Raw genomic sequence first — 26550 nt, 5'->3', positions numbered from 1 at the left:
GTAAAATTATACTCAGGAATACAAGTGGTCTGTAGAAATAGGATTTTCTCAATAGTATACAATCAAAATAAAATGCGGAAATAAAAAGCAGAAGCTATGATTATAATGACATCCATAATCCAATTACAAATTTAAATCTTAATGTTCTCAATTTAGATGAAACTTGCACTAATGAAACAAGTGTATGCTAATGAAGAATCTCTTATCTGTGACTTTTTTTCTCACCACGAAGAAGCTAAATTACTGAAACAGTGTAGAAGTCAAACAATAAATTCACAGACTGTGAATTTTCTTCCACACAGTGACAAGCAGTACAGCCAAAGGACTCTGAAATCTCTATGGCCATTGTTTCCACAATGCTACAAACGTCACAGTACCTTTCATAAAGCAGTCACAGAAATTTTTAACTTGATTTTGAAACTCAGTAAAATAAGTGTCTTCAGTCAATTGTCTTTTTACTTTCAGTTAATATTCCAATCATATCCACTTATTTACCGTATTAGAATTTGTAAGCATCTTTGCAGAATGCAATGTTCTCCAATGACTAAATTGGTAAAAAAAGAAAAAGTTATATTTAACTTAATGTATCTGACATACTCATTAAAATACCTGAGTCTGGAAAAAAAAATTATTAACAAATACATAAAATAATAGCCATCTTTGATAGGACTTTCTGTGAGCCTAAGGCACTCTTCCTCAGATTTTTCCACTTAAAAATAGGCAAAGAATACACAACTTCTTTTAAATATTTTCTCTTAAAAATTCTTGTGAATTGGCCAGGCACGGTTGATCATGCCTGTAATCCCAGCACTTTGGGAGGCTGTGGTGGGCAGATCACCTGAGGTCAGGAGTTCGAGACCAGCCTGACCAACATGGAGAAACTCCGTCTCTACTGAAAATACAAAAAATTAGCCAGACATGGTGGCGCATGCCTGTAATCCCAGCTACACAGGAGGCTGAGGCAGGAGAATCGCTTGAACCTGGGAGGTGGAGGTTGCGGTGAGCCAACATCACCCACTGTACTCCAGCCTGGGCAACAAGAGTGAAACTCTGTCTCCAAAAAAAAAAAAATAAATAAAAATAAAAATTCTTGTGAATTTTGTGAACTTCACAATATATCCTTTTATTTTAAAATTTTAAAGTTCTTCCCCCCTCTAAAAATCCTTGAGTAAAACTAGAACTCCAGGAAGATGTGTCGTTTTTATTCCAAGTCTTCGATCTGACATAACCGAGTGGCCACTGACACCCCAGGACAAGAAGCAGGGAGCAACGTTTGATGCACTCCAATTAATTTCCATCTGCAGTAATTAAAACATTTTTCCCCAGCCTATTCAGGATCAAAATTTATTCTCCCTTGCATGAATAACTTACATTTTCATGTTTCATATGTTTAAGTAACCGCAGTTCTCTGTAGGTTCTTTTGGCATGAATGATGGACTGAAATGGTCTGGAGAGCTTCTTCACTGCCACACGTAATCCCGTTTTTGTGTCAAAAGCAGCACTAAGAAGAAAAAAAGGGGAAAAAAACTCACCATTAAAAAAGTATTCTAAATACCATTTTTGGGTATTTATAAGGCAATTTCCAAATTAAATGGGTCTAAAACAAAATACAAAAAAAGCATAAAGACAAAAAGCATTTGACCTACTATCCCACTATCCAAATAAAGCTTGTTATTTTCAGTGTTCTCTCCTTGTCTTTCTCTGCATCTAAATCAGGAGTCAGCAAATTTTTTTCTGTGAAGGGCCAGAGAGTAATATTTTCAACTTTGCAAGCCCTAAGACATGACCTCTGTCGCAACTACTCAACTCTGTGGCCGTAGCAGGAAAGCAGCCAGAAAATAAGTTTAAAAATGGGTATGGCTGTGTTCTAATAAAATTTACAATAACTGGCAGCTGCCTGATCTAGATGAGCCAACAGATTAATAAACGGAGTTGAATTCTGTCTTCCCTGCCTAGGCCTCACCGTCGCCTTGCCACATATGCTGCCTGATCAGAGTAGAAGCCCAGGAAACCGAGTCTTCAGGACAATAAATTAGCACAAGTAATTCTTTTTGTTTTTTGAGACGGAGTTTCGCTCTTGTTACCCAGGCTGGAGTGCAATGACGCGATCTCGGCTCACCGCAACCTCCGCCTCCTGGGTTCAAGCAATTCTCCTGCCTCAGCCTCCTGAGTAGCTGGGATTACAGGCACGCGCCACCATGCCCAGCTAATATTTTTTTACTTTTAGTAGAGACGGGGTTTCACCATGTTGCCCAGGATGGTCTTGATCTCTTGACCTCATGATCCACCCGCCTCGGCCTCCCAAAGTGCTGGGATTACAGGCTTGAGCCACCGCGCCCGGCCGGCACAAGTAATTCTTGAGCACCTACAAAGTACTTGGCACCTTGTAGAGCTAAAATGCAGTAGGAAACAAGTCAATAAATCCCTGCCTGCAGGGAATGGGGGAAGACTAGAACAGAACAATAAAATAATTTCAAATAGTGATGAATACTATGACTAAATAAAAGGGTAATGGATAAAGAGTGACAGAAAGCCAGTGGAGTTATGCCACTTTAGCTAGGATGGCTAGGAAGGACATTTGAGCTGGGAAGGAAATAATGTAATGATTATATTCCCTAGGTAAATATATAAGGAAAAGAGCTTAAAGCAGAAGAAATAACGATAATATTAATGTTTATTGAGTCTTTACCCACACATACAAGAAATTATTCTAAGCCCTTTACATTAATTTGTCTTAATTCAGCTTTTGTAATTCCCTAAATCCCCTATGAAATAAGTACTATTATCATTCCCCTACTTTACAAATAAGAAACTGAAGCACGGAGAGGTTAAGTAACTTGACCATTGTCACGAAGCTTAAAAGTGGCAGAGCAGGGAGTCTGGATCCAGAGCTTATGCTATGGACTGCTTGACTCTGCTACCTCTCAGAAGAGCAAGTGCAAACAAATGAAGAAAGAAACAGAGGTAGGAAAAGTATGGCATGCTGGAGTGAGTAACAGAAAGACAGAAGGCCTGTGTGGGTGGAGCACAGTGAGCAAGAGGAGAGTGGAAAGGGATGCCCTAAGAGATGCAGGCAGTGTCTAAATCATGGAGGACATCTACAGCAAAATGTGATGTGTATTTTTATTTTTAGAAATTGTCTGGGCCAGTTCCATTATGCCTCATCCTCCTGTTTGATTTGGTCTCTAATGTGTATCTAAGACTTTCTGATCATCTATTCCCCCCAGACTCTCTGCCTGCCAAACTTGCTTTTACAACTCTGTACCTACTCCAGTCCCCTTCCTTCTACTCCCAAACCTTTACACTATGCCCTCAATCTTCAAATCCCAATTTGTAATAAACTCATGTAAGTTTTTAACCTCTTTTCTGAACCTTCCCTCAATCTCTGTGAAACTAGGCCATTCCTAGAAGACACTGCTTCTCTTACACCCCTGCAATTAGAGATGCATTCTCTAATAGCACAGATACCTCCTGGCTAGCAAGTGGGTAAGAGTCTTCCTTGGCAACCATTACCACTTCAGGACCATTACTTTCTGTTTGTTCTATAAAATATCTCCTGCTCTCAACCCTGATAAACTATGCCTCTCTGCTGCTGTTATCCACTGACCTGAAATTTTCCATCATTTATTGAAAAGTTAAGTTTCTATCGGAAGATCTCTCTACAGTCCCCACTTCTGACATCATTCTTGGCAACTTCAACATCCAGGTGAAGGGCACACCCACCTGTTTCCTGACCTCTCTAAGAAACTCCACCACATCCAGCCATCGTCATGATCATACTCTAGACCTTTACTCCTACCAAAAACTGCCCCACCTACAAAATTCTGAAAGCCGGCAGCACTCACTTTTCATCACAAACCTAGTTACTTCTAGTTTATTTGTAGCCTGACTATAATAATTTGTTAACCTCATTGTCATTGCTTGTTTCCATCCTTCAGCCCTCTCCGTCTTCATTTCCCTTCCTGTTCCATGATTACAATCACTCCCTTGCCCACCCCCGACTTCTCTCTCTCTCTCTCTCTCTCTCTCTCTCTCTCTCTCTCCTTTATTTACTCATCTGGATAAAGCTTAACCTTGGGTAATCTCAATCATTTAATTCTCTGTAACTAAGGTTGAATGAAAAAGACTGCAGAAGCACATAGACTGGTTTCATTCTTAGTTTCTAACCTTAACCTCAAAGCAGCTCTCAATACTGCCATTTTCTTCTAGTAAGTTCATTTTCCTACTCGAAAATCAGCGCTTCACATGTTCTCTCTCAAACCTCCAACTCACCCTCTTTCCTCAAGAGTTGCCCTTGCCTTCACTGAGAAAACAGAAACCATCAAGAAGGGAGCTCCATTTGCCTACCCCCAAATCTATATACCCATCTTCTCCACCTTAACTCTTGCTATAACTAAGAATATGCCCCTTCTTATCAACATTCAAGACCACAACATATGCTTTGGAGCCACTCCCCTCATCTTCTCAAGCATTTCACGTCATTCCCCTTCTTCCTTGCATCATCAGTGTCTCCCTATCTACTGGACCATTCTCATCAGCACAAATGTGCTCTACTTGTTCACCACCTACAACCAACAACCAAAAGACTTCCTTTAATTGTTCTCTCTCACAGTTAAAATTCTCTCAAAAAAATTACCTACACCAGAGGTTCCCAGATCAGCAGCATCAGTTTCACCTGGGAATTTATAAGAAATGAAAATTCCAGGTACCACTCCAAGTTACTGAATAAGAAACTTTGAAGTGGGTCTAATCTGTATTTTATCAAGCCCTCCGTGTTATTCTAATGCATATTACAGTTTGAGAACCACTAATCTATACCTTTGCTACTCAAAGTGTGTTCCATCGGCCGGCAGCATTGGCATTACCTGGGAGTTCACTAGAAAATGCAGGATCTCTGCAGACAACTTAGACCAAAAAAAAAAAAAAAAAGAAGAAGAAAAGTAGGGAGAGGGGACAGGAGAGGAGAGGGGGAGGGAGAGGAGGGTGAGAGAGAAGAAGAGAGTGCGAGGAAGGGGGGAGGGGGAAAGAAGAGGAGAGGAGGAGGATCTTGGGCCCTGAAACAGAATCTACATTTTGACAAGATTTCCAAGTGATTATCTTCTCAAGGTCATTAATGACCTCTGGTACCAAATCCAGGGCCACTTTTCTAAGATTAGTAATTGACACAGTCACCACTTTCTCTAAATACTGTCCATTCCTTCCTGGAGTCTATATCGATATTTCTACTGGTTTTCTATGACCCCTCTGGCAGCTCCATCTCTGTCTCCACTGCATGTGCTTCTTCCACTCAACCTCTATACGTTGGAGTTCTTCAGGACATGGTTCTGGGCCCTCTTCTCTCTCCCACATTCTCTTTCTAGATAATCTCATCTATGCCCATGACTTTAAATTAAACGCCATCTACATATTGAAAACTCTCAAATTTATGTCTCTTGCTGAAATCTCTTCTCTGAGCCCTATGTGATGTCTCCATAAGACACATAAGCACCTGAAACATCGCAAGTTCAAAACACCCCGAACGATTCTTCTCCTTGTTTCTGTTATCTGGACTTCATCCTGCTGGAGCTAGACATTTGATTGTCATCCTTGATTTCTCCCTTTCCTCGGTCCCATTCAAATCTATTGGCAAGTCTCATGATTTTCACCTCCAAAATACATCTCAAAGTCAACTGCTCTTCATTTCACCACTACCGTATTAGTCCATGTCACCAGCCTGCTTCCTGTTTTGCCCCCTTCTAATATGCTCTCCAAATGCATCCAATACAGTCTTTTAAAAATACACATATGCCAGGCACAATGGCTCAAGTCTGCAATCCTAGCAGTTTGGGAGGCCAGAGCAGGAAGACCACTTGAGCCCAGGAGTTTGAGACCAGCCTGAGCAACATAGAAAGACCCTGTCTCTACAAAAAATGAAAAATTGGTTGGGCACAGTGGCTCATGCCTGTAATCCCAGCACTTTGGGAGGTCGAGGTGGATGGGTCACCTGAGGTCAGAAGTTTGAAACCAGCCTGGCCAACATGGTGAAAGCTTCTATTAAAAATTTAAAAAATAAACTTAAAAATTAGCTGGACGTGGTGGCAGGCACCTGAAATCCCAGGAGGCTGAGGCAGAGGTTGCAGTAAGCTCAGAGCGAGCCATTGCACTCCAGCCTGGACAACAAGAGTGAAACTCCATCTCAAAAAAAAAAAAAAAAATTAGGCATGGGCCACCATGCCCAGCTACTGGGAGGCTAAGGCAGGAGGATTACTTAAGCCCAGGAGGTTGAGGCTGCAGGGCACCATGATGACACCATTGCACTCTAGCCTGGAAGACAGAGTGAGACTCTGTCTCAGAAACGAAAAATAAAAAATAAAAATACAAATACAAATTAGATCACACCACTCCCCTGCTTCAAACCCCTCATGAAATCTCCTTGGCATATAGAGTAAAATGCAAATTTCTCATGATGGCCTACAAGGCCCAGGTGATCCGGCCACTAGTGACTATTCCACCTGCTCCTATGCTCTCTTTCCCTCTCAGCCACTATGTTCTGAATAGGCTAGCTCCTTTCAGTTCTTTTAACTATTCAGACAGGTTGCTCCTGGTTCCGATGATTTTCTTCTTCTCCACCCCCATCCCACCCCATAGCCAAATCCTCATTCTTCAAGTACAGGTTCCTGCTCAGGAACCTGTTAGGGACCTCTAAGAAGCAATTACTCTGTCATGACACTCTCACTGACTCCTTCCTTATCCCACATAAAGGAGGCTGGTAGTTCTCTTCTCTTCTACTCCCACTGTTCCTACAAACCCGTAAGTTAGTAACTTCGTCCCTCTCAAAAGTAGCAAGTATATGTATACAGTATTGATGGCCGTGCATGGTGGCTCACACCTGTAATCCCAGCACTTTGGGAGGCTGAAGCGGGTGGATTATGAGGTCAAGAAATCGAGACCATCTTGGCCAACATGGTAAAACCCTGTCTTTACTAAAAATACAAAAAATTAGCTGGGTGTGGTAGCACACACCTGTAGTCCCAGCTACTTGGGAGGCTGAGGCAGGAGAACAGATTGAACCCGGAAGGCAGAGGTTGCAATGAGCCGAGATTGCACCACTGTACTCCAGCCTGGTGACAGAGAGACTCAGTTTAAAAAAAAAAAAAGAAAGAAAGAAAGAAAACGTATAATTATCTCTAAACCCAGTTCTCTAAACTAGCTCTGGTGAGACTGAAAAAATGGCCATTGCTCCTGTGGGACCCAGCTTCTTCAACTTTCCACCTCAGTGTTTGCCTGATACCTACAAGCTGAGCACTTTTTTCTCTCCTCCATTAGAAGCCTGCTGGGGAGCAAAGAAGAGCAGCAGTTTTCTAGCTGATCTGACTGATTGAGCGTGCAAGTTCAATTAACTGGGGAAGAAGTAAGAAGCCCACTTGAGTTGCCCATCTATGCCACTTTGCATGCCAGCTTTACCAGTAATAAAGTCAGTATTTTTATCTCTGTTTGATTCCTCAATCTATTCAGCAAAAGGCAGGCTAGAATTAATCAGTACCCAACAGACCCCAACAATCACAACTTATTATTACATGTTTATGATATTCCAACAGTGATTAAATAAGAGCTGGGACTTTGGAATTAGACTATCTGGATTTTAATTCCAGTTCTGCCACTTAATAGCTATATAATCTTGAGAATGTTAATTAAATTCTTTCGTGAAATGAGTACTATGTTTATATTTAATCTGTAGGGTATTTGTTAGGATTAAATGTGATAACTTTTATAGTGGGTTTGGCAAGGAGCTTGGTCTGCAGCAAAGCTTAAATACTCCTCTCAATCACATTTGTAAAACTAGAGACACAAGTAAAACCTTGTTTTCATAAACAGCATCATAAAATGAAATTATTTTTATGATAAAGAGGTTCTCCAAACTAAAATTCAGGACATATTGTTTAACAAGGTTTTCCCCAATTGTGAATTCACATTAAGTCTTCCAAAATTATCAAATTAATTCATACTTTATAAAATCATTGGTATAGTAAAAAAAAAAACCGGAAATATAAAATTCATTAGAGGCAGTTATTACAATATTAGGATGTCACTGTCACTCATCTACTGCTGACTATGAACCCAGTAGGTAACACACAAGGATAATCATTAAATACACTTCAATATTTTGTTACACATTCATGCTTGTCTCCCCTTGTGTCACACACACATGCACACGCACACGCACACACACACACACACACACACTCATACACACAAATCTGGGTTACTAGATTCTTCATATATCCTAATATAATTCTGTTTAAACTTCTAAATTTATTAATGCATATCTTTCTTTATTCACAATGGATTTAAAGCAGACTGGAATTGTATACATAAAACCTGACAAAATGGTAAGTGATTAAGGGAAAATAAGAAAGTTTGTACAGTTAAGGTTGGCATATATCATGAAGTCCTTTCTAAATACCCATTAGAAGTAGAGCTCAAATTTGACTTGAAGTTCTTTAAAGCCATCAACAAAGAGAACACAATCAGTTAGGACATGAGTCGTAGGAGCCATACAATAAAAACCAACCAGGTACTCCAGAGAGCTAAAGGGAGGCATAATTATTCCTGTAATAAACCAGAGAAAAGTTCATTCTCTATATGTTCATGAAGGAGATGTGTAACGTGGTAAAAATGTCCTAATCAACATCTTTAAAAGAATAGTGGGTTTCAGATGATTTTCTTCTTAGAGCATCCATCAGTATAGATGGCTGTCATAAGGCTAAAATACAGTTCATTATTAGCAAAGATAGTAGTACAAAATAGTATAGTGTTGCTCTCTCTCTCTCTTTTTTTTCCTTCAAGGTCTCACTCTGTCACCCAGGCTGGAGTGCAGTGATTTAATCATGGCTCACTGCAGCCTCAACCCCCTGGGATCAAGCAATCCTCCAGCCTTAGCCTCCTGAGTAGCCAGGACTACAAGTAGTTGCCATCAAACCTGGCTAATTATTTTATTTTTTGTAGACACAGGGTCCCATTATGTTCCCCAGGTTGGTCTTGAACTCCTGAGCTAAGTGATCCTCTTGCCTTGGGCTCCCAATAAGTACCGGGGTTGTAGGCCTGCGCTACCACATCTGGTCTCTCTGACAGACTTAATCCAAAAGGAAATAAATCTTAAATACATTCAGAAAAATAGATAAGCTCCATATTCTTCAGACAATCCTCTAAAGATGACTGGAACTATCAATTAGCTTTTTGTTTGTTATGTTTTAATTTTTTTTTTTTTTGCAGAGATGGGGCCTTGCTATGTTTCCCAGGCTGGTCTCAAACACCTGTCCTCAGGTGATCCTCCCACCTCAGCCTCTCAAAGTGCTTAGGTTACAGGCATGAGCCACCATGTTCAGCTGCTAACTGAGCTTTTGGTATGTATAGAGATTTGGGAGCTTGTGTTTATATTCCATGACCGGCAGGTACCTGACTTGTAGATTTTTCTGTTGTAAGGTAATAGAAGATCAATAAGCTTAACATTAGCTGAGTAGAGAAAGGGAGACAACCTCTTAAGAAAGGTAAGGAGCTGGACAAGTGCCCATGTCTACAGAATATGAAAGTACAAATGACTGCACCATGATTTTTCTCAAAAAGCAATCTGGGTTTTCATCAACGGAATATGAAGAATAAGTAATCATTCAGCAAGTCTTTGAGTAATTTGTGGGGATAAGTGATTTTACAATTTCTTTCAATGGTCATAGATGACTTCTAAGAAGATAAATACAATTTGGTTTACTTTTGGAAGTTAATAAAAATATTTAAATATATTGAAATCTGTAGTAGACTGAATTAGCAAAGTCTCACTGATACATTAAATTCATATAAAGTGAGAAGAAATAATCTGCAAAAACATGACACCACTTCTCCAGACCACACAATTTTAGGTTTTTTTTTTCCCAACTGAATCAGGTTAATAATAGTCTTCAGCTGGGTGCGGTGGCTCACGCCTGTAATCCCAACACTTTGGGAGGCCAAGGCAGGTGGATCACAAGGTCAAGAGATCGAGACCATCCTGGTCAACATGGTGAAACTCCTTCTCTACTAAAAATACAAAAAATTAGCAGGGCATGGTGGCACGTGCCTGTAATCCCAGCTACTTGGGAGGCTGAGGCAGGAGAATTGCCTGAACCCAGGAGGCAGAGGTTGCAGTGAGCCAAGATCACGCCATTGCACTCCAGCCTGGGTAACAAGAGTGAAACTCTATCTCAAAAATTAAAAATAATAATAATAATAGTCTTCAAAACTTGCTTTCTAAATATTTCAGACCATTAACTTGGAACTTTCTCTTTACCTGTAGTACCTGGAACAAATTTCAACAAATGGCATACTGAAAATATTTTTCTGCATATATTACACTCTATTACAGAAGCCTAGGTTTTCTTCCTTCCATATTTAAGTAAATGTGTAAATATCACTGTTCTAATGTGGATGTTCTGTCCCACCATTTTGGAAATAATGTCATGAAAATAAAGGCAACTTTTATGCAAAAATTGGAACTTAAGTTTTGATTTAGGAACCTCAAAAAAAATTCTTCAAATCTAGTGAAATAAAAAAATTAAAAATTAAATAGATATATATATTCTTCAGAGTAGCAGGGGGATTTAAGATTGACTTTAAAAACTCAAAATTTAAAACAGCTTTCTTTTAATTATCTTTGTTAACTCTCAAGTATCTTGTTTCAATGTCAACATAACCATGTATTTAATCATAAAATGATTTCACCATTTGCAACTACATATACAATATTTTTAAATGAAACTTACTTTAATTTTTAATTTTTTTTTTGAGATGGGGTCTTGCTCTGTTGCCCAGGCTGGAGTGTGGTGGCATGATCATGGCTCAATGTAGCTTTGACTTCCCAGCCTCCAGTGAACCTCCTGCCCCAGCCTCCCAAGTAGCTGCTACTACAAAGGCACGCCACCATGCCTGGCTAATTTTTTTGTATTTTTGGTAGAGATGAAATTTCACCCTGTTGCCCAGGCTGACCTAGAAACCCTGAGCTCCTGAGCTCAAGCAATTCACCTGCCTCAGCCTGCCAAAGTGCTGGGATTACAGGCATGAGCCTGCAAGTTCCATATGAAAATAGAATGATTTTATAAGATATTTCTTGCTAGGCACAGTGGCTCACACCCGTAATGCTAGCACTTTGGAAGTCTGAGGCGGGATGATAGCTTGAGCTCAGAAGTTTTGAGACCAGCCTGGACAACCACGCTGGTAGTAAGACCTCATGTCTACAAAAAAATAAATTAGCCAGGTATGGGTGGCACCCACCTGTAGTCTCAGCTACTTTGTGTGGCTGAGGTAGGAGGATCACTTGAACTCAGGAGTTAGAGGCTGCAGTGAGCCACGACTGCAAAACTGCACTTCAGCCTGGGTGATAAAACAAAACTCTGTCCCCCAACCCAGCCAAAAAAAAAAAAAAAAAAAAAAAGAGGGAGAGATTTCTTCATTAAAGCTTTAAAACCTGATTGTTCCTGACCTCAGGAAACTAAGAAATCTAGCTAAGGAGTCAAAACGAACAGAGGCACACAAAATTAATTTACCAGACTTTTACAAAGCAATACATTTGTTTCCTCTAATCTATTCTTTACACTCCAACAAGACCAATTTTAAAACAATTTTCCTTAACAGTTCAAAACTCAAGAAACTCCAACAGCTCTCTAGGACCTAAAGAGCCATTTGTAGATTTTTTAGAAATGCAAACTGCCAGAGTCCCACTTCAGATCTCGTCCTTAATTTCTGGGGATATGTTTAAAAGCTCCACAGTGAGTCTGAAGCACAAGAATGAGAACCACAACTGGGTTCACCCTACCTGAGATGTTCCTCCTGTCAGGACAGTCCTTTTCATGTCTATTCTCTTGGTTTATGTTTTTTCTTGCCCGAAAATGTTCCTTTTCTCCTCTCCAAATACTCATCTTTCTAAATAATCTTCAAAATCTTTCCTCCTCCATGAAACCATACTAACCACTGTAACTCAACAATGTCTCCACTTCTCTGTAAACATCAATACCTTCATACATATATACATAATTTATTAATATTTTAGGTCTATTTCTTTTACACATTGATGGGCATTTAAAACTGTCTGATGGACAACTGGCAAATTTCCTTCACTACAGTAAATCTAAAACATATGCATCAATATTTATACCCATATATTTCAAACTTTCAAAATTATGTTGCCTTAATACCTAGAGTTACAGAAAACTTCAGGTAAATTGGTTCATTCCTCGATTGCAATTTTTATCCTACTGTCAATCATCAGTGCTAATGATGATATCAGCTTCACCTAAACTGAACCATTCAAGTTTCTAACATGAATCCCATTCCAAGGGAAGTTAGTACTACAACTCTGGGAATATAATCAAGAAGTATGCGGGATAGTAACCAAGGGAAAGCATGAAACATTACATCTCAATAGATTTAGAATCCAAAGCGCAGACATTCATGAGATTCGGTTTCAAATACAAATCTGGAAGTACAGTACATGAACAGGACCACTGTTGAGACTGTATCAGCTAATGAATTCAAAAGAATACACACAGAAAGAGAAAAGAAAATTTTAAGAATGGATTATGGAGCCGGGCGCAGTGGCTCACGCCTGTAATCCCAGCACTTTGGGAGGCCGAGGCAGGAGGATCACCTGAGGTTGGGAGTTTGAGACCAGCCTGACCAACACGGAGAAACCCCATCTCTTAAAAAAAAAAAAAAAAAAAAAAAAAAAAAAAAAAGAATGGATCATGGAGCAGAAAGGAAAAACTGACCAATGGATGAAATAGGAGAATTAGAGAAACACAAGGAAAAATCTGAATAGCAGAGTACTTTAAAGGGGTGTTTTTTTTTTAAAAAAGAACACATTAAATATTAAGATTTATACACTGTGACACTAAAGTTAATTACTGCCTCATAGCCTTAAAGTAACAAAAGCAGTAGCACTGATAATTCAGGAAACTGCATTGTATCTTCTAACGTACCAGAATAGATAATGTGCCTAAAGGACATTCTAAATCAAAGAAGGCTGATCTTCCTGAGTTACTGCTACCTGAGATCTACAAGATCTTCAAAAATGCAGTCTGTTAGTACCTATATTTTTAAAACTAAGCAAGCCTTCCCAGATGCAAGAAGCTTCAAAAACATACAGAAAATTAATTCACAATATACCACTTCTTGTTCCTTAGTTTATCCACAGCTCTCTTTGTGGTCTTCTAAATAGCATTTTATTTCTAGAAGTTTTAAAATGCTAAATACTGAAAAAGACCCGAGAGAAAGGACACAGAATACCAGAGAGACACTGGGGAAAATACTACTTATCTACCAACTTGGACCGCATGCTAATTTCTACCTACCTATCTACCTACCAACTTGGGACTTCATACTACCTACCTCCAACTTGGACTTCATGCTCATTTCTTCTCCAGAAAATTTCAAAACACCTTAAGTTGGGGCCATGATAATGACAAAAACAATTATTCATGAAAATCGGGTCTCCCTCACTAACTAGTTGTTGCTCAAATGTGCCAGTGATATACCTGGCCTCTCGTAAACATGCTTGTGCAAGTTCTCCCACACATTAAGCTTATCAAGTTATAGCCAGGACCCTGACCATTAGAAATGCTGTTACTCTCTTAGAAATAATGCAAATTGGGCCGGGCACGGTGGCTCAAGCCTGTAATCCCAGCACTTTGGGAGGCCGAGGCGGGTGGATCACGAGGTCGAGAGATTGAGACCATTCTGGTCAACATGGTGAAACCCCGTCTCTACTAAAAATACAAAAAACTAGCTGGGCGTGGTGGCGCGTGCCTGTAATCCCAGCTACTTAGGAGGCTGAGGCAGGAGAATTGCCTGAGCCCAGGAGGCGGAGGTTGCGGTGAGCCGAGATCGCGCCATTGCACTCCAGACTGGGCAACAAGAGCGAAACTCCGTCTCAAAAAAAAAAAAAAAACCAGAAATAATGCAAATCACGTTTAGGGAGGCCCAACTTATAATGCAGCAAGTATAGTATCTCTACCTTTATGCAGGTAGAAGGTTCACGTTATCCTATCTAGTTTTCACTCAGGGCCAATCAATCCAAACACATAGGGTTAAATAAGTGGTTCTCGACTAAAGGTGATTTTGCCCTCCCTACTTTCTCAAGAGATACGTGGCAACGTCTAGAGATACTTTTGGTTGTCACAACTGGGAATTGCTATTAGTATATAGTGTGTAGGAGACAGGGATGCTGCTAAACACACTACAATGCACAAGTGAGTCCAGAAATTATCCCACCTAAAATGTCAATAGGTTGAATTACTCTAGGTTTTACAGGTTGAGTATCCCTAATCTGAAAATCCAAAACCTAAATTGCTTCAAAATCAACTTTTTGGGCATCAACAATGACACTCAAGAAATATGCATTGGAGCATTTTGGATTTTGCATATTTTGAAAAAGATGCTCAACTGGGAAGTATAAGACAAATATTCTAAAATCTGAAATCCAAAATATTTGTGATTCCCAAGTATTTGGATAAGGAACACTCAACCTGTACTATATTTGGGAGTTTGCTGATGTTTTTCTGTTTGCTCTAGCATCAACATCATTTAATAGTGAGATTGCTCATTTCACAACAGATCACTCAAAGCATAAAGCACTTAGAACACTAAACTAGGAACCAGATAATGATGCAAGCCAAACTTATCATGTCAAATGAGGGAATGGCATAAGAAGTATACCAGTATAAGATGCCAATATCAACATTTCACTTCAACTTAATACTACCATCACTACTGAAGGAGGAAGACAACTAATATTTTCACCAGCATCTGGTAGCCTGGAGAAGAAAACACAAACAGAAATTATTCAAAAGCCTAAGTTCAAGAAGGTTTGAGCCAGCTAAAGTCTTAAATAAAAGATTTGACAGGGGAGAAAAAAAGAAACAGCTATTGGAGATATTAAGAATAAAGCAATTATTTCTGGGAATCAAGTTATACCTACTACAGGGATGAGAAAATACAAGAAAGATGAGTTCAATACGCACTTACATAAGCCAGACACCTCAACTGTCACAGACAAAATAAGGGTATGATTAGGGCCACAAAACTGTAGGTGAGAAGACTGTCACAACCAGAGACATAACCCCAAGTGGAAGTATAGGGATGGGTTAAGGATCTAAAGGACTTTAACCCACACAGTCCCTTATTCCTCCTAAAACATCCTCCCTGAGCCTTGGCAGATCAAAAGTTATTGTTTTGGCTTCTTGTGAACACATGCTGATGTCATCATTTCTAGAGCTGAATAATCAGATGGAAAGGCTTGTCTGACACAGATTTCCAACATACACCTTTGCATAAAATTACCTTAGATGTAAAAAGTGACCAGTATGTCAGTCTTAGTGCATTTTGTGTTGCTGTAACAGAATATCACAGATTGGGTAATTTACAAAGAAAAGAAACTTATTTTTCACAGTCCACGAGGCTAGGAAGTCCAATATCAAGGTGCTAACATCTAGTGAGGGCCTTCTTGCTGTGTCATCCAATGGTGGAAGGCAAGAGGGTGAGAGAAGATGAGAGAGGGTGACAGAGAAAGAGCAAGAGGGGACTGAACTTGCTTTAATAACAAAGCCACTCTCGTGATAACTAACCCACTTCCTTGATCATGACATCAATCCAGTCAGGAGGGCAGAGCCCTCATGACCTAATCTCTTCTTATTAGGCCTCACTCCCCAACACTGTTGCATTGGGGATTAAATTTCTAACATATGAACTTTGGAGAATACATTCAAACCACAGCAGTCACTCAATTTGAGACACAGAAAAATCTAAAAAGATCTTAAGAGAAGAATCAGCAATATAAGGTAGATTTCAAATGCCAACTTAAGTTGGAAGAATGCAGAAAAGCTGGAGGACTTCCAAAAGCCATCTTTGGAACATAAATATGTCCCCTCTAATACTTTTTTTTTTTTTTTTTTTGAGACTGAGTCTTGCTCTATTGCCCAAGCAGGAGTGCAGTGGTGTGACTGCGGCTCACTATAACACTGCAACCTCTGCCTCCCAGGTTCAAGTGATTCTTGCGCCTCAGCCTCCTGAGTAGCTGGGATTACAGGCGCATGCTAGCACACCCAGCTAATTTTTGTAGACAGTGTTTCACCATGTTGGTCAAGCTGGTCTCAAACTCCTGACCTCAAGTGATCTGCCCACTTCAGCCTCCCAAAGTGCTGGGATTACAGGTGTGAGCCACTGCGCCCAGCCTGGACTGATATTTTCAAAAGCGGGGACCTTCTTTCTTTTTTAAATGTCTGTAAACAAAACACCTACTATAGTGTACTAGAAATACTAAATTGATGAATTTATAAAAACAAAGAACACAACTGCTATGCTTTTTCTTCACATGCTCACATGTTGTGTAGTGTAGTGTCTACATTTTAAGCCATAAGCTTGGAAATGCAATCAATACATACTTTTGAGTAGAATGACAATAAGGCACACATACTCACACACCTTCCTTCATAACACAGGTATAGTGACTATACCACCAAGGCCTAAGAGAAATAAGTTTTGAGGAAAATAAGGAATCTGTAACCACTCATTCAAGTAACAGGAGCCAACATGTTCAGGGTCTAATGTTACTCAGACAGCAGGTCTAGACAAAATAAACATTTGTTCTATTACCTTTTTGTTATGTTGCCATGGGAATCTATGTGCAGGAAAACTTATTTTCTGCAACCTGATGACAGAGCAGTAACAAAGGGAGAGATCTAATGAAAAAAGGAGGGGGGTTTACATCTGTAAAGGCAGGAAGGACAATAAATAATACAGGTTTTTACAGGGTCACATGTCTGTAGGATCTTTCAATCTATACAATGAATTCAAGTTTAACAGAGAAATCCTTGGGGCCTCAAAGCCAAGACATTAATGACAGATAACAATGATCCAACCTCTACTAAAAGTATTTTAATAGGGAAAAGGCAGAGAAATGTAAAGCAGAAAAGGGGTCAAATTTTTAAAAAGGGCCAAATAAGATAATAAATGTTTAACTGTTGAAAGAAGGTAAAACTGACTTTTAAAACACGATCCAAAAGTAAGAAAAACCCTAGAAGCCAAAGAAGTTAAAAAACACTCAATCTGCCAGCAGACTAATCTTCCATTTTCAGTTAAACTCAAGAGCTAATCTCTGTTCCTTTCTTTTTGGCAATAAAATCCTGAAAAAGTAAAGTAAGCCCATGTTATTTAAAGAGCTGGACTGGAATATCCTATATTTCTAGGGCCCAACAAAAATACCGGCTCTGGCACTCTGGGACTGCTGGAATGAGAGCTGTGAGGACAGGTCAGGGCTCTGCACCAATTCATCCACAGTAGTGGTTTAGGATAGAATAGGTAAGTAACAGAAATGAGAGAATTGGGACCCTGGAGCACAGTGATCTGTTAAAACATGATTTAAGTCACAACCTTCCTCTGGTCATAACCCTCCAAGGCTTCCCCTTTCACTCAAAGGAAAAGTTACAGTCTTCATAAAGGCAAATAGGACGCTACATGATACCTGCACAACTGCAGCACCCCCTGCACACACACACTTTTCTACCTACATTTGGCCCCTGGTTCATTTAGCTGTATTGGTCTCTTAGCTATTTCCTGGAGCACTGGCCCTTGCCTCTGGGCTTTTACACTTGTAAAGTCTCAACCTAGAATGTTCTTACATCCTCACCCAGGTCCAAACAGTGTCACCTTCTTCAGGTTTTTGTTCAATTGTTATTTATCAATGATGCTTACCCTGTTCATCTTGCTTAAAAGTCCAACAGCCATCCTAGCATTCACTCTCCTTCCCTTGCTGCATTTTCTCAACAGCACTTATCTGACATACTATAATTCCCCCCCACCCCCGGAGATGGAGTTTCACTCTTGTTGCCCAGGCTGGAGTGCAATGGCATGATCTCAGCTCACTGCAACCTCCACCTCCTGGGCTCAAGCGATTCTCCTGCCTCAGCATCCCAAGTTCCTGGTATGACAGGCACCCACCACTACACCAGCTAATTTTTTGTATTTTTAGTAGAGATAGGGTTTCATCATGTTGGCCAGGCTGGTCTTGAACTCCTGACCTCAGGTGATCCACCTGCCTTGGCCTCTCAAAGTGCTGGGATTACAGGTGTGAGCCACCGTGCCCGGCCATACTATAAATTTTACTTATTTATTATCTACTTCCACTGCCATCCCCATTAGAATATAGCTTCCTTTTTTTCTTTTTGGAGACAGGGTCTCACTCTGTCACCCAGGCTGGAGTACAGTGGCAGGATCACAGTTCAATGCAACCTCAAGCTCCCAGGCTCAAGCAATCCTCCCACCTCAGCCTCCCAACTAGCTGGGACTACAAGAGTGTGCCACCAAGGTTGCATATTTTTAAATAATTTTTTAGTAGAAGAGTCTTCCCATCTTGCCCCTCTGCTGGTTTCTAACTACTGGGCTCAAGCAATCCTCCTGCCCTGGTCTCCCAAAGTGATTAACAGCGTGAGCCACTGCACCTGGCCAGAATATAGCTTCTTTAAGGTAGAAATTTTTATCTCTTTTGTTCATCTTTCATCTCCAGCACTTAGAGTAAACTATACATGGTAGGCACTCAAGGTATAATGAGTCCTGTCCTCAAGGAGACTACCATGAACCTATGTTCTTCCCCTTTCTCTCTACAATCTTGTACCCTGTAACACTCCTTTTAACTTTGTAACACAAAGTTCAAAAAAATGGCACTAAAATATATCCATTTACCCAAGGCCAAAACTTAGAAATCCTAGACTCCTCACTCTCCTATACCTCTTTCCCCACCACATTCAGCCTTGGAGCCAAGCATGCCCAAAACCCAGGATCCATTTGTCAAGTGCAGAATTTACAAACCACCGCTTCTTCTTCCCTAGAATAAACTATTAAAAGGCTTGAACACTGCACTGGAAAACTGGTTAATTTTATAAATCGTTAACACATACATACAGGCGTACCTCGGAGATACCGTTGAGTTCAGTTCCAGACCACCACAACAAAGTGAATATCACAAAAAAGAGAGTGACTGAACTTTTTGGTTTCTCAGTGCATATAAAAGTTATATTTTCGGGCCAGGTGCAGTGGCTCACGCCTGTAATCCCAGCACTTTGGGAGGCCAAGGTGGGCGGATCATGAGGTCAAGAGATCAAGACCATCCTGGCCAACATAGTGAAACCCCATCTCTACTAAAATATAAAAATTAGCTGGGCGTGGTGGTGCGCATCTGTAGGCCCAACTACTCAGGAGGCTGAGGCAGGAGAATTGCTTGAACCCGGGAGGTGGAGGTTGCAGTGAGCTGAGATCGAGCCACTGCACTCCAGCCTGGCGCCTGGCAACAGAGCGAGACTCTGTCTCAAAAGAAAAAATAAATAAATAATAAAAAAATAAAAAATAAAAGTTATATTTCCATGATACTGTAGTCTATTAAAGTATGCAATAGCAATATGTCACACACACACACACACACACACACACACACACACACATATATGCACACCTTAATTTAAAAATACTTTATTGGCTGGGCATGGTAGCTCATGCCTGTAATCCTAGCACTTTGGGAGGGCGAGGCAGGAGAATCGCTTGAGGTCAGTAGTTGGAGACCAGCCTGGCCAACATTGTGAAACCCCATCTAAAAACACAAAAATTAGCCAGGTATGGTGGTGCACGCCTGTACTCCCAGCTACTCAGAAGGCTGAGGAGGGAGAATCGCTTGAACCTGGGAGGCAGAGGGTGCCTTGAGCCAAGATCATGCCATTGCACTCCAGCCTGGGCGATACAGTGAGAGTCTGCCTCGAAAAAACAAATATTGTATTGCTAAAAAATGCTAAGGGTCACCTGAGCCTTCAGCAAGTCATTATCTTCTTGCTGGTGGAGGGTCTTGCATCAATGCTGATGGCTGCTGACTGATTAGGGTGGTAGTTGAAGGGTGGGTGACTGTAGCAATTTCTAAAAATAAGGTAACAGTGAAGTTTGCTGCACTGATTTACTACTCTTTCTTTCGTGATAGATTTCTCTGTAGCCTGCAATGGTGTTTGACAGCATCTTGCCCACAGTAGAACTACTTTCAAAACGGGAGTCAATCCTCTCAAACCTTGCGGTTGCTTTATCAACTAAGTTTATGTAATATTCTAAATCCTTTGTTGTCATTTCAACAATGTTAATAAGCATTTTCACAAAGGGAAGTTTCCACCTCAAGAAACTACATTATTTATTCATCCCTGAGAAGCAATTTCTCATCTATTAAAGTTTTTTGTTTGTTTTTTTGAGATGTAGTCTCACTCTATTGCCCAGGCTAGAGTGCAGTGGCACAATCTCGGTTGTCACTTGTTTGCCAGTGGCTCACTGTAACCTCCACTTCCCCAGTTCAAGCAATTCTCTTGCCTCAGCCTCTCGAATAGCTGGGACTACAGGTGCAAGCCACAACACCCGGCTAATTTTCGTATTTTTTGTAGAGGCAGAGTTTCACCATGTTGGCCAGGCTGGTCTCAAACTCCTGACCTCAGATGATCAGCCTCCCAAAGTGCTGGAATTACAGGTGTTAGCCACTGCGTCCTCCACTTTGCACTATCGAGTTATGCAAGGGAGACAGATTCTTTCCTTAAACCTATGAACCACCCTCTGCTGGCTTCAAAATTATCTTTTGCAGCTTTCTCACCTGTCTCAAATTTCATAAAATTAAAGAAAGTTAAGGCACTGCTCTAGATTAGGCTTCGGCTTAAGGGCATGTTATGGTTGGTTTGATCTTTTATCCAGACCACTAAAACTTTCTCCGTCTTCAGCAACAAGGCTGTTTTGCTTTCTAATCACTCATTTGTTTACTGAACTAGAACTTTTAATTTCCTTCGAAAACTTTTCCTTTGCATTCACAAATTGGCTGTTTGGTACAAGAAGCCTAGCTTTCAGCTTATCATGTCTTCCTCACTAAGCTTAATCATTTCTAGCTTTTGATTTAAGGTAAGAAACATCACCGTAACTTTCACTTGAACACTTAGAAACCACTGTAGTGTTGTTAATTGGCCTAATTTCAATATTGTTGTGTCTCAGGGAATAGGGAGGCCTTAGGAGATGGAAAGAGAGAACAGGTGGTTGGTAGAGCAGTCAGAACAAACACGTTTATCAATTAAGTCTGCCTATGGGGATGGTTCCAGACACCTCAAAACAATTACAACAGTAACATCAAAGATCAGTGATCTCAGATCTCCATAACATATAATAATAAGAAAGTTGAAATATTGTAAGAATTACCAAAATGTGACACAGAGACACGAAAGTGAACATCTGCCATTGGAAAAATGGTGCCAATAGACTTGCTCACCACAGGGTTGTCACAAACCTTCGATTTGCAAAAACAACAACAACAACAACAAAGCAATTATCTGTGAAGCACAATAAAATGAGTTGTGCCTGTACTTAATTTATGGGAGCACTGTGAAAGACAAACTACTCCTAATACTGAAAGTTTCTTTTACAAAAAACATTTCCAAGTTTAAAGAGGTTTTTGGTTATTTTCCTGATGAAACAGGTGCATGACTTCCATAGCAAGATGAAGAAATCCCTAGGTTCCATGAGAAGAAATCACTAGGTTCCAAGTCAGGGGAGCCCACTTTATAATGTGGCTTTTCTGAGCACTGCAGTAATTAAACCTCTTAGATAAGAACAAATCAGTTTTACACCAAATTTTACTGCAAAAAGCAAAATCTAATGTATTTTCAAAGGGCTGGAGAGGTAGTTATTTCTGTTTATGTCCTATACTTATGTAACACAAACATGTACAGACAGTTCCAATTTACATAAGTGTACACTAAAGAATTATAATCCAATAGGATTCATAAATTCAGGAATTAACTATTTGCACTGCCTAATAATTCCTTCAGCAAAAAATTTTAATCTGGGCAATGCGTACATTTTTGATTTATCAATTCGGAGAAAGAGACATGACTTTAATGGGTTAAGTCATTACCCCTCACATAAGCTGGGCAATGATACCAGTGGGATTGCTTTCCTATACTCACAGCTCAATTCCAAGTGACTCAGCAACCCCTTTTTCATAAGAGGAGGCAAACTGCATAGAAGGTGCCACCACATGACCTCAGCAGCCCACATCTATAGAAGAGGAGACTACTAAAGTTTTGAAACCCAAGAACCAAAACCAAAGCAGCACCGACAAGTATGCCATTCCTTTAAGGAATTAGTTCAGCTCCCCATCTATAAAATGGGGTTAATAAATATCAGCCTCCATGGAGCTAGTGAGAACTGATTAATAATGCTTTGAATGAAAATACTTTATAAACTGCAAAATCCTATAAAAATGTCAGTGAATTTGAAAGTGAGGGTGATCTACCCCAGTGAGTTCTTCCATCTTTGAATTCTAGGCCACAGGGGCTCAGCAATATCTGCACTCTTACCCATTAAAGGCAAACTCAACACAGATCATCTCCAAAACTGGGCTAGAGAGAAATCAAAAGCAGAGTACTCCTCAGCATCAAGAAATTAAAGTGGCAGAATTGAAAATCTGGAGATCCAGGATAAGAAGTTTATTTTAAATAAGAACCAGTGGAGGCTGGGTGTGGTGGCTCACGCCTGTAATTCCAACATTTTGGGAGGCCAAGGTGGGCGGATCACGAGGTCAGGAGTTCAAGATCAGCCTGACCAACATGGTGAAACCCCATTTCTACTAAAAATACAAAAATGAGCCAGGTGTGGTGACGCATGCCTGTAATCCCAGCTACTCAGGAGGCTGAGGCAGGAGAATCACTTGAACCCCAGAGATGGAGGTTGCAGTGAGCCACCAAGATCACACCACTGTACTCCATCCAGACTGGATGACAGAGCATGACTCCGTCTCAAAAAAAAGTAATGGAAAACTGTTAGTGGAAAAATGGGATTTGATAAATAAAAGAAAATGTCTTTATAGCCAACTTTGAATGAACTGTTTCTTAAAACAATCTTTATACATCAATAATACTAATGTTTGCCATCAATTATGTTTAAATACTTCTTATTGACTGACACTGGTAACATACAGGCAACTACCTTACTTTTTGGTTACAAAGAAAAGAATGGAAAGCTCAGCATGAATCCACTATCACTACTAGAAAAGTAAAGGGCATACCCTTCTCACTGATCAGGAGTCAAGAAAGTCACAGTTATACACTTAATAATAATGCAATTTTATGTATTTGTGTCCTGGGTCATTCTAAAAAAAAAACAAAGATTTAAAATGGTGAATGGCCATTAATAGTTTTAAAAAATGTTCGCTTCACTTATTTTTATTACACTAGAATAATCTTGTTCCACAAAGCACTTAGGAAGTTGGATTTGATTTCTTAGTAAATTTTGCTATCCTTTTACTGAAGCTTTTGTTATATACTTTCTACGCTGATAAATATAAAGTGCACAGCACAATGCTAGAACATAGTAAGCAACCCATAAAATGTAGTTTTTAAACCCACTAGGCTATAAGCTCCGGGAGAGAATGGATTGTCTTGTTTCTGTCTTGTTTAGCACTCTATTTCCAGAACCTAGCCTGCTACCTGGCCCATAGTTGGTATTCAATAAACACTGTTGAATAAACAGTTGAATATGATCCAAGAGTAATTCTCAACTCTCACCTCCTATTTTATGGTTACCAGTGCCCCACCTCCTCTCTAATCAACAGTAAGGTCCTGGAAAAACCATACCCCAGAGGAAAGGCACTTAAGTTCCTGTTTGTATTTCCTGAAACTCACCACAAAGATTCTCCCCTTCTGTCCCAAAACCCCAAAATCAATGCTTTGTAACAACGTATTCTTAAACAATTTTGCTTCATTTCCCCTCACAGACAATGCATAAAGTTCCTTAAAACTGCAAGACCTAGTCTAGTTCCCTTTACCCTTTAAAGAAAAGGCATATTTGTAAAATCCTATTTTGATTCACAGTTGGTTATCACACAGGCTGCTACTTGTTGTTTTACAATACTTAGTAAAAATTAAAATAATACAGGCTTAAAATAATTTGTAAATGTTACACATCAAAGCATACCACACTTTAGAGCAACAAAATTAGGAAGCTGACAAATATTTCAATGACTACTTTATTCATTGAAATATTCTATTCATTTATTTTCATTCTTGAAAATAAAATTCAGGGGCTGGGTGTGGTGGCTCACTCCTATAATCCCAGCACTTTTGGAGGCCAAGATGGAAGGACTGCTTGAGGCCAGAAGTTTAAGAGCGGCCTGGGCAACACAGTGAGACTCTGTCTCTACAAAATGAATAAATAAATATTAATAAAATAAAATTCAGAGTTTTTTTTTGGAAGCAGAGTTCAGGTCCAGTTCAAGAAGTCACACAAAAAGTTCTGTGCCATTACTTTATAGTTATAACTCCTATCTGACCTAAAACAGTAGTATCACCAACATGATTGCCTAATCCTTCTTATCAGACTTGAGTCCAAATTCCCTAAATTATTTGGATTCTAATGGACTGTTATTCCCTAAAATCAAATCTACTCTCAAAAAATGAAGATGAAGGTCCAGACACGGTGGCTCACCCCTTATCTCAGCACTTTGGGAGGCCAAGGCAGGCAGATCACCTGAGGTCAGGAGTTCAAGACCAGCCTGGCCAACATGGTGAAAAACCCTGTCTCTACTAAAAATACAAAAATCAGCCCGGCATGGTGTTGCACACCTGTAATTCCAGCTACTTGGGAGCCTGAGGCAGGAGAATCACTAGAACCCAGGAGGCAGAGATTACAGTGAGCAGAGATGGTACCATTGCACTCCAACCTAGGCAACAGAGTGAGACTCCATCTCAAAAAAAAAAAAAAAAAAAAAAAAAGTAACATATGCTCCAAAGTAGATTCTAAAAGAAGTTCCAAAAAATGTTTTCTGCCACACCTAAAAAGGTACTCGTAGAAAGAACAACTCCAGGCCAGGCACGGTGGCTCAGGCCTGTAATCCCAGAACTCTGAGAGGCCAAGGAGGGCAGATTACTTGAGGTCAGGAGTTTGAGACCAGCAGGGCCAACATGCAGAACCCTATCTCTACTAAAAATACAAAAATTAGCTGGGTATGGTGGCGGGCACCTGTTAATTCCAGCTACTCAGGAGGCTGAGGCAGGAGAATCACTTGAACCCAGGGGGCAGAAGTTTTAGTGAGCTGAGACAGTGCCACTGTACTCAAGCCTGGGTAACAGCGTGAGATTTCTTCTCAAAAAAAAAAAAAAAAAAAAAAAAGGACACTTCGAAAAACTACTCTGAATCTCTGAATAAAATAACATTTACTTGTAAATCTAAATTCTGTTATTTCATTTCAACATTAGTTATATTGGTTTATTGTCAATTGTCATATAATTTCAGTTGTATTTTCCTTCACCAATATGCTGTAGGTTACATCTTAAATTCCTTTAATAGAAATACTACTAAAGAAACAAGCAAATAACAAAACTCTGCCTCCCTGGAAAGACACACAAGGCATTTAACAGTGCTTGTCTTTAAGAAAGACAGTAGTCGCCGGGCGCGGTAGCTCAAGCCTATAATCCCAGCACTTTGGGAGGCCCAGGTGGGTGGATCACGAGGTCGAGAGTTCGAGACCATCCCGGTCAACATGGTGAAACCCCGTCTCTACTAAAAATACAAAAAATTAGCTGGGCATGGTGGCACATGCCTGTAATCCCAGCTACTCAGGAGGTTGAGGCTGGAGAATTGCCTGAACCCAGGAGGCGGAGGTTGCAGTGAGCCGAGATCGCGCCATTGCACTCTAGCCTGGGTAACAAGAGCGAAACTCCGTCTCAAAAAAAAAAAAAAAAAAGAAAGACAGTAGTCAGGCGCAGTGGCTCACGCCTGTAATCCCAGCACTTTGGGAGGCCGAGGCAGGCAGATCACGAGGTCAAGAGATTGAGCCCATCCTGGCCAACATGGTGAAACCCCCATCTCTACTAAAAATACAAAACTTAGCTGGGTGTGGTGGCATACGCCTGTAGTCCCAGCTACTCGGGAGGCTGAGGCAGGAGAATTGCTTGAACCCTGGAGGTGGAGGTTGCAGTGAACCGAGATCAGGCCACTGCACTCCAGCCTGGTGGCAGAGCGAGATTCAGTCTCAAAAAAAAAAGAGAGTAGAGTGGCTGGAGAACAAAAAGGAAAGAAGACTTTTCACTGAATACCTTTTTAAAGCTTTCAAATTTTATACAATGTCAATGTACTACCTATTTTTTAAAATCTGTTCAACAAAAGTACTAAGTGTCAGATACTGCTGGCTTCTATACCACAGAAAAGTATACCACTAAAGAAAAGTGGAGTTAATTTTAATGATACTTCACGATAAATCTGGATCTCCTGTTCCAGTTCAGAGCTAGTCACCAACAGTAGCAAACTCCTGCAAGCAATTCAACTGGAGTTTACCCAAACCCTCTATAGTTGACTTATTCTGCTGTATCGCTCCATTAAAATTTAAATAGCATTGAAAACAAAAACGTGATACTACAGAAATGAATGTGTCAATTCAAGAAAGAAAAAAATGGAAGGATATTCATGAGCCATAAAATATTAAAGGAGCAATGATCC

General features: G+C 40.2%; 1 protein-coding gene across 3 annotated transcripts in view; it reads right to left on the bottom strand.

Moving 5' to 3' along the window:
* The window catches only part of MAPK14 (mitogen-activated protein kinase 14), an 86075-nt gene that overhangs the window by 57337 nt on the left and 2188 nt on the right, over window positions 1-26550 (bottom strand). For all 3 annotated transcript variants that reach the window (XM_010334079.3, XM_010334078.3, XM_074397969.1), the window contains one exon: window positions 1372-1501. In XM_010334079.3, the coding sequence (XP_010332381.1) occupies window positions 1372-1501 (130 nt within the window). The remainder of the gene's footprint in view (window positions 1-1371; window positions 1502-26550) is intronic.

Source organism: Saimiri boliviensis, chromosome 4 (genome assembly GCF_048565385.1).
Source record: "Saimiri boliviensis isolate mSaiBol1 chromosome 4, mSaiBol1.pri, whole genome shotgun sequence".
Classification (NCBI taxonomy): Eukaryota; Metazoa; Chordata; class Mammalia; order Primates; family Cebidae; genus Saimiri; species Saimiri boliviensis.
This window is presented reverse-complemented; position numbering and strand designations above follow the sequence as displayed.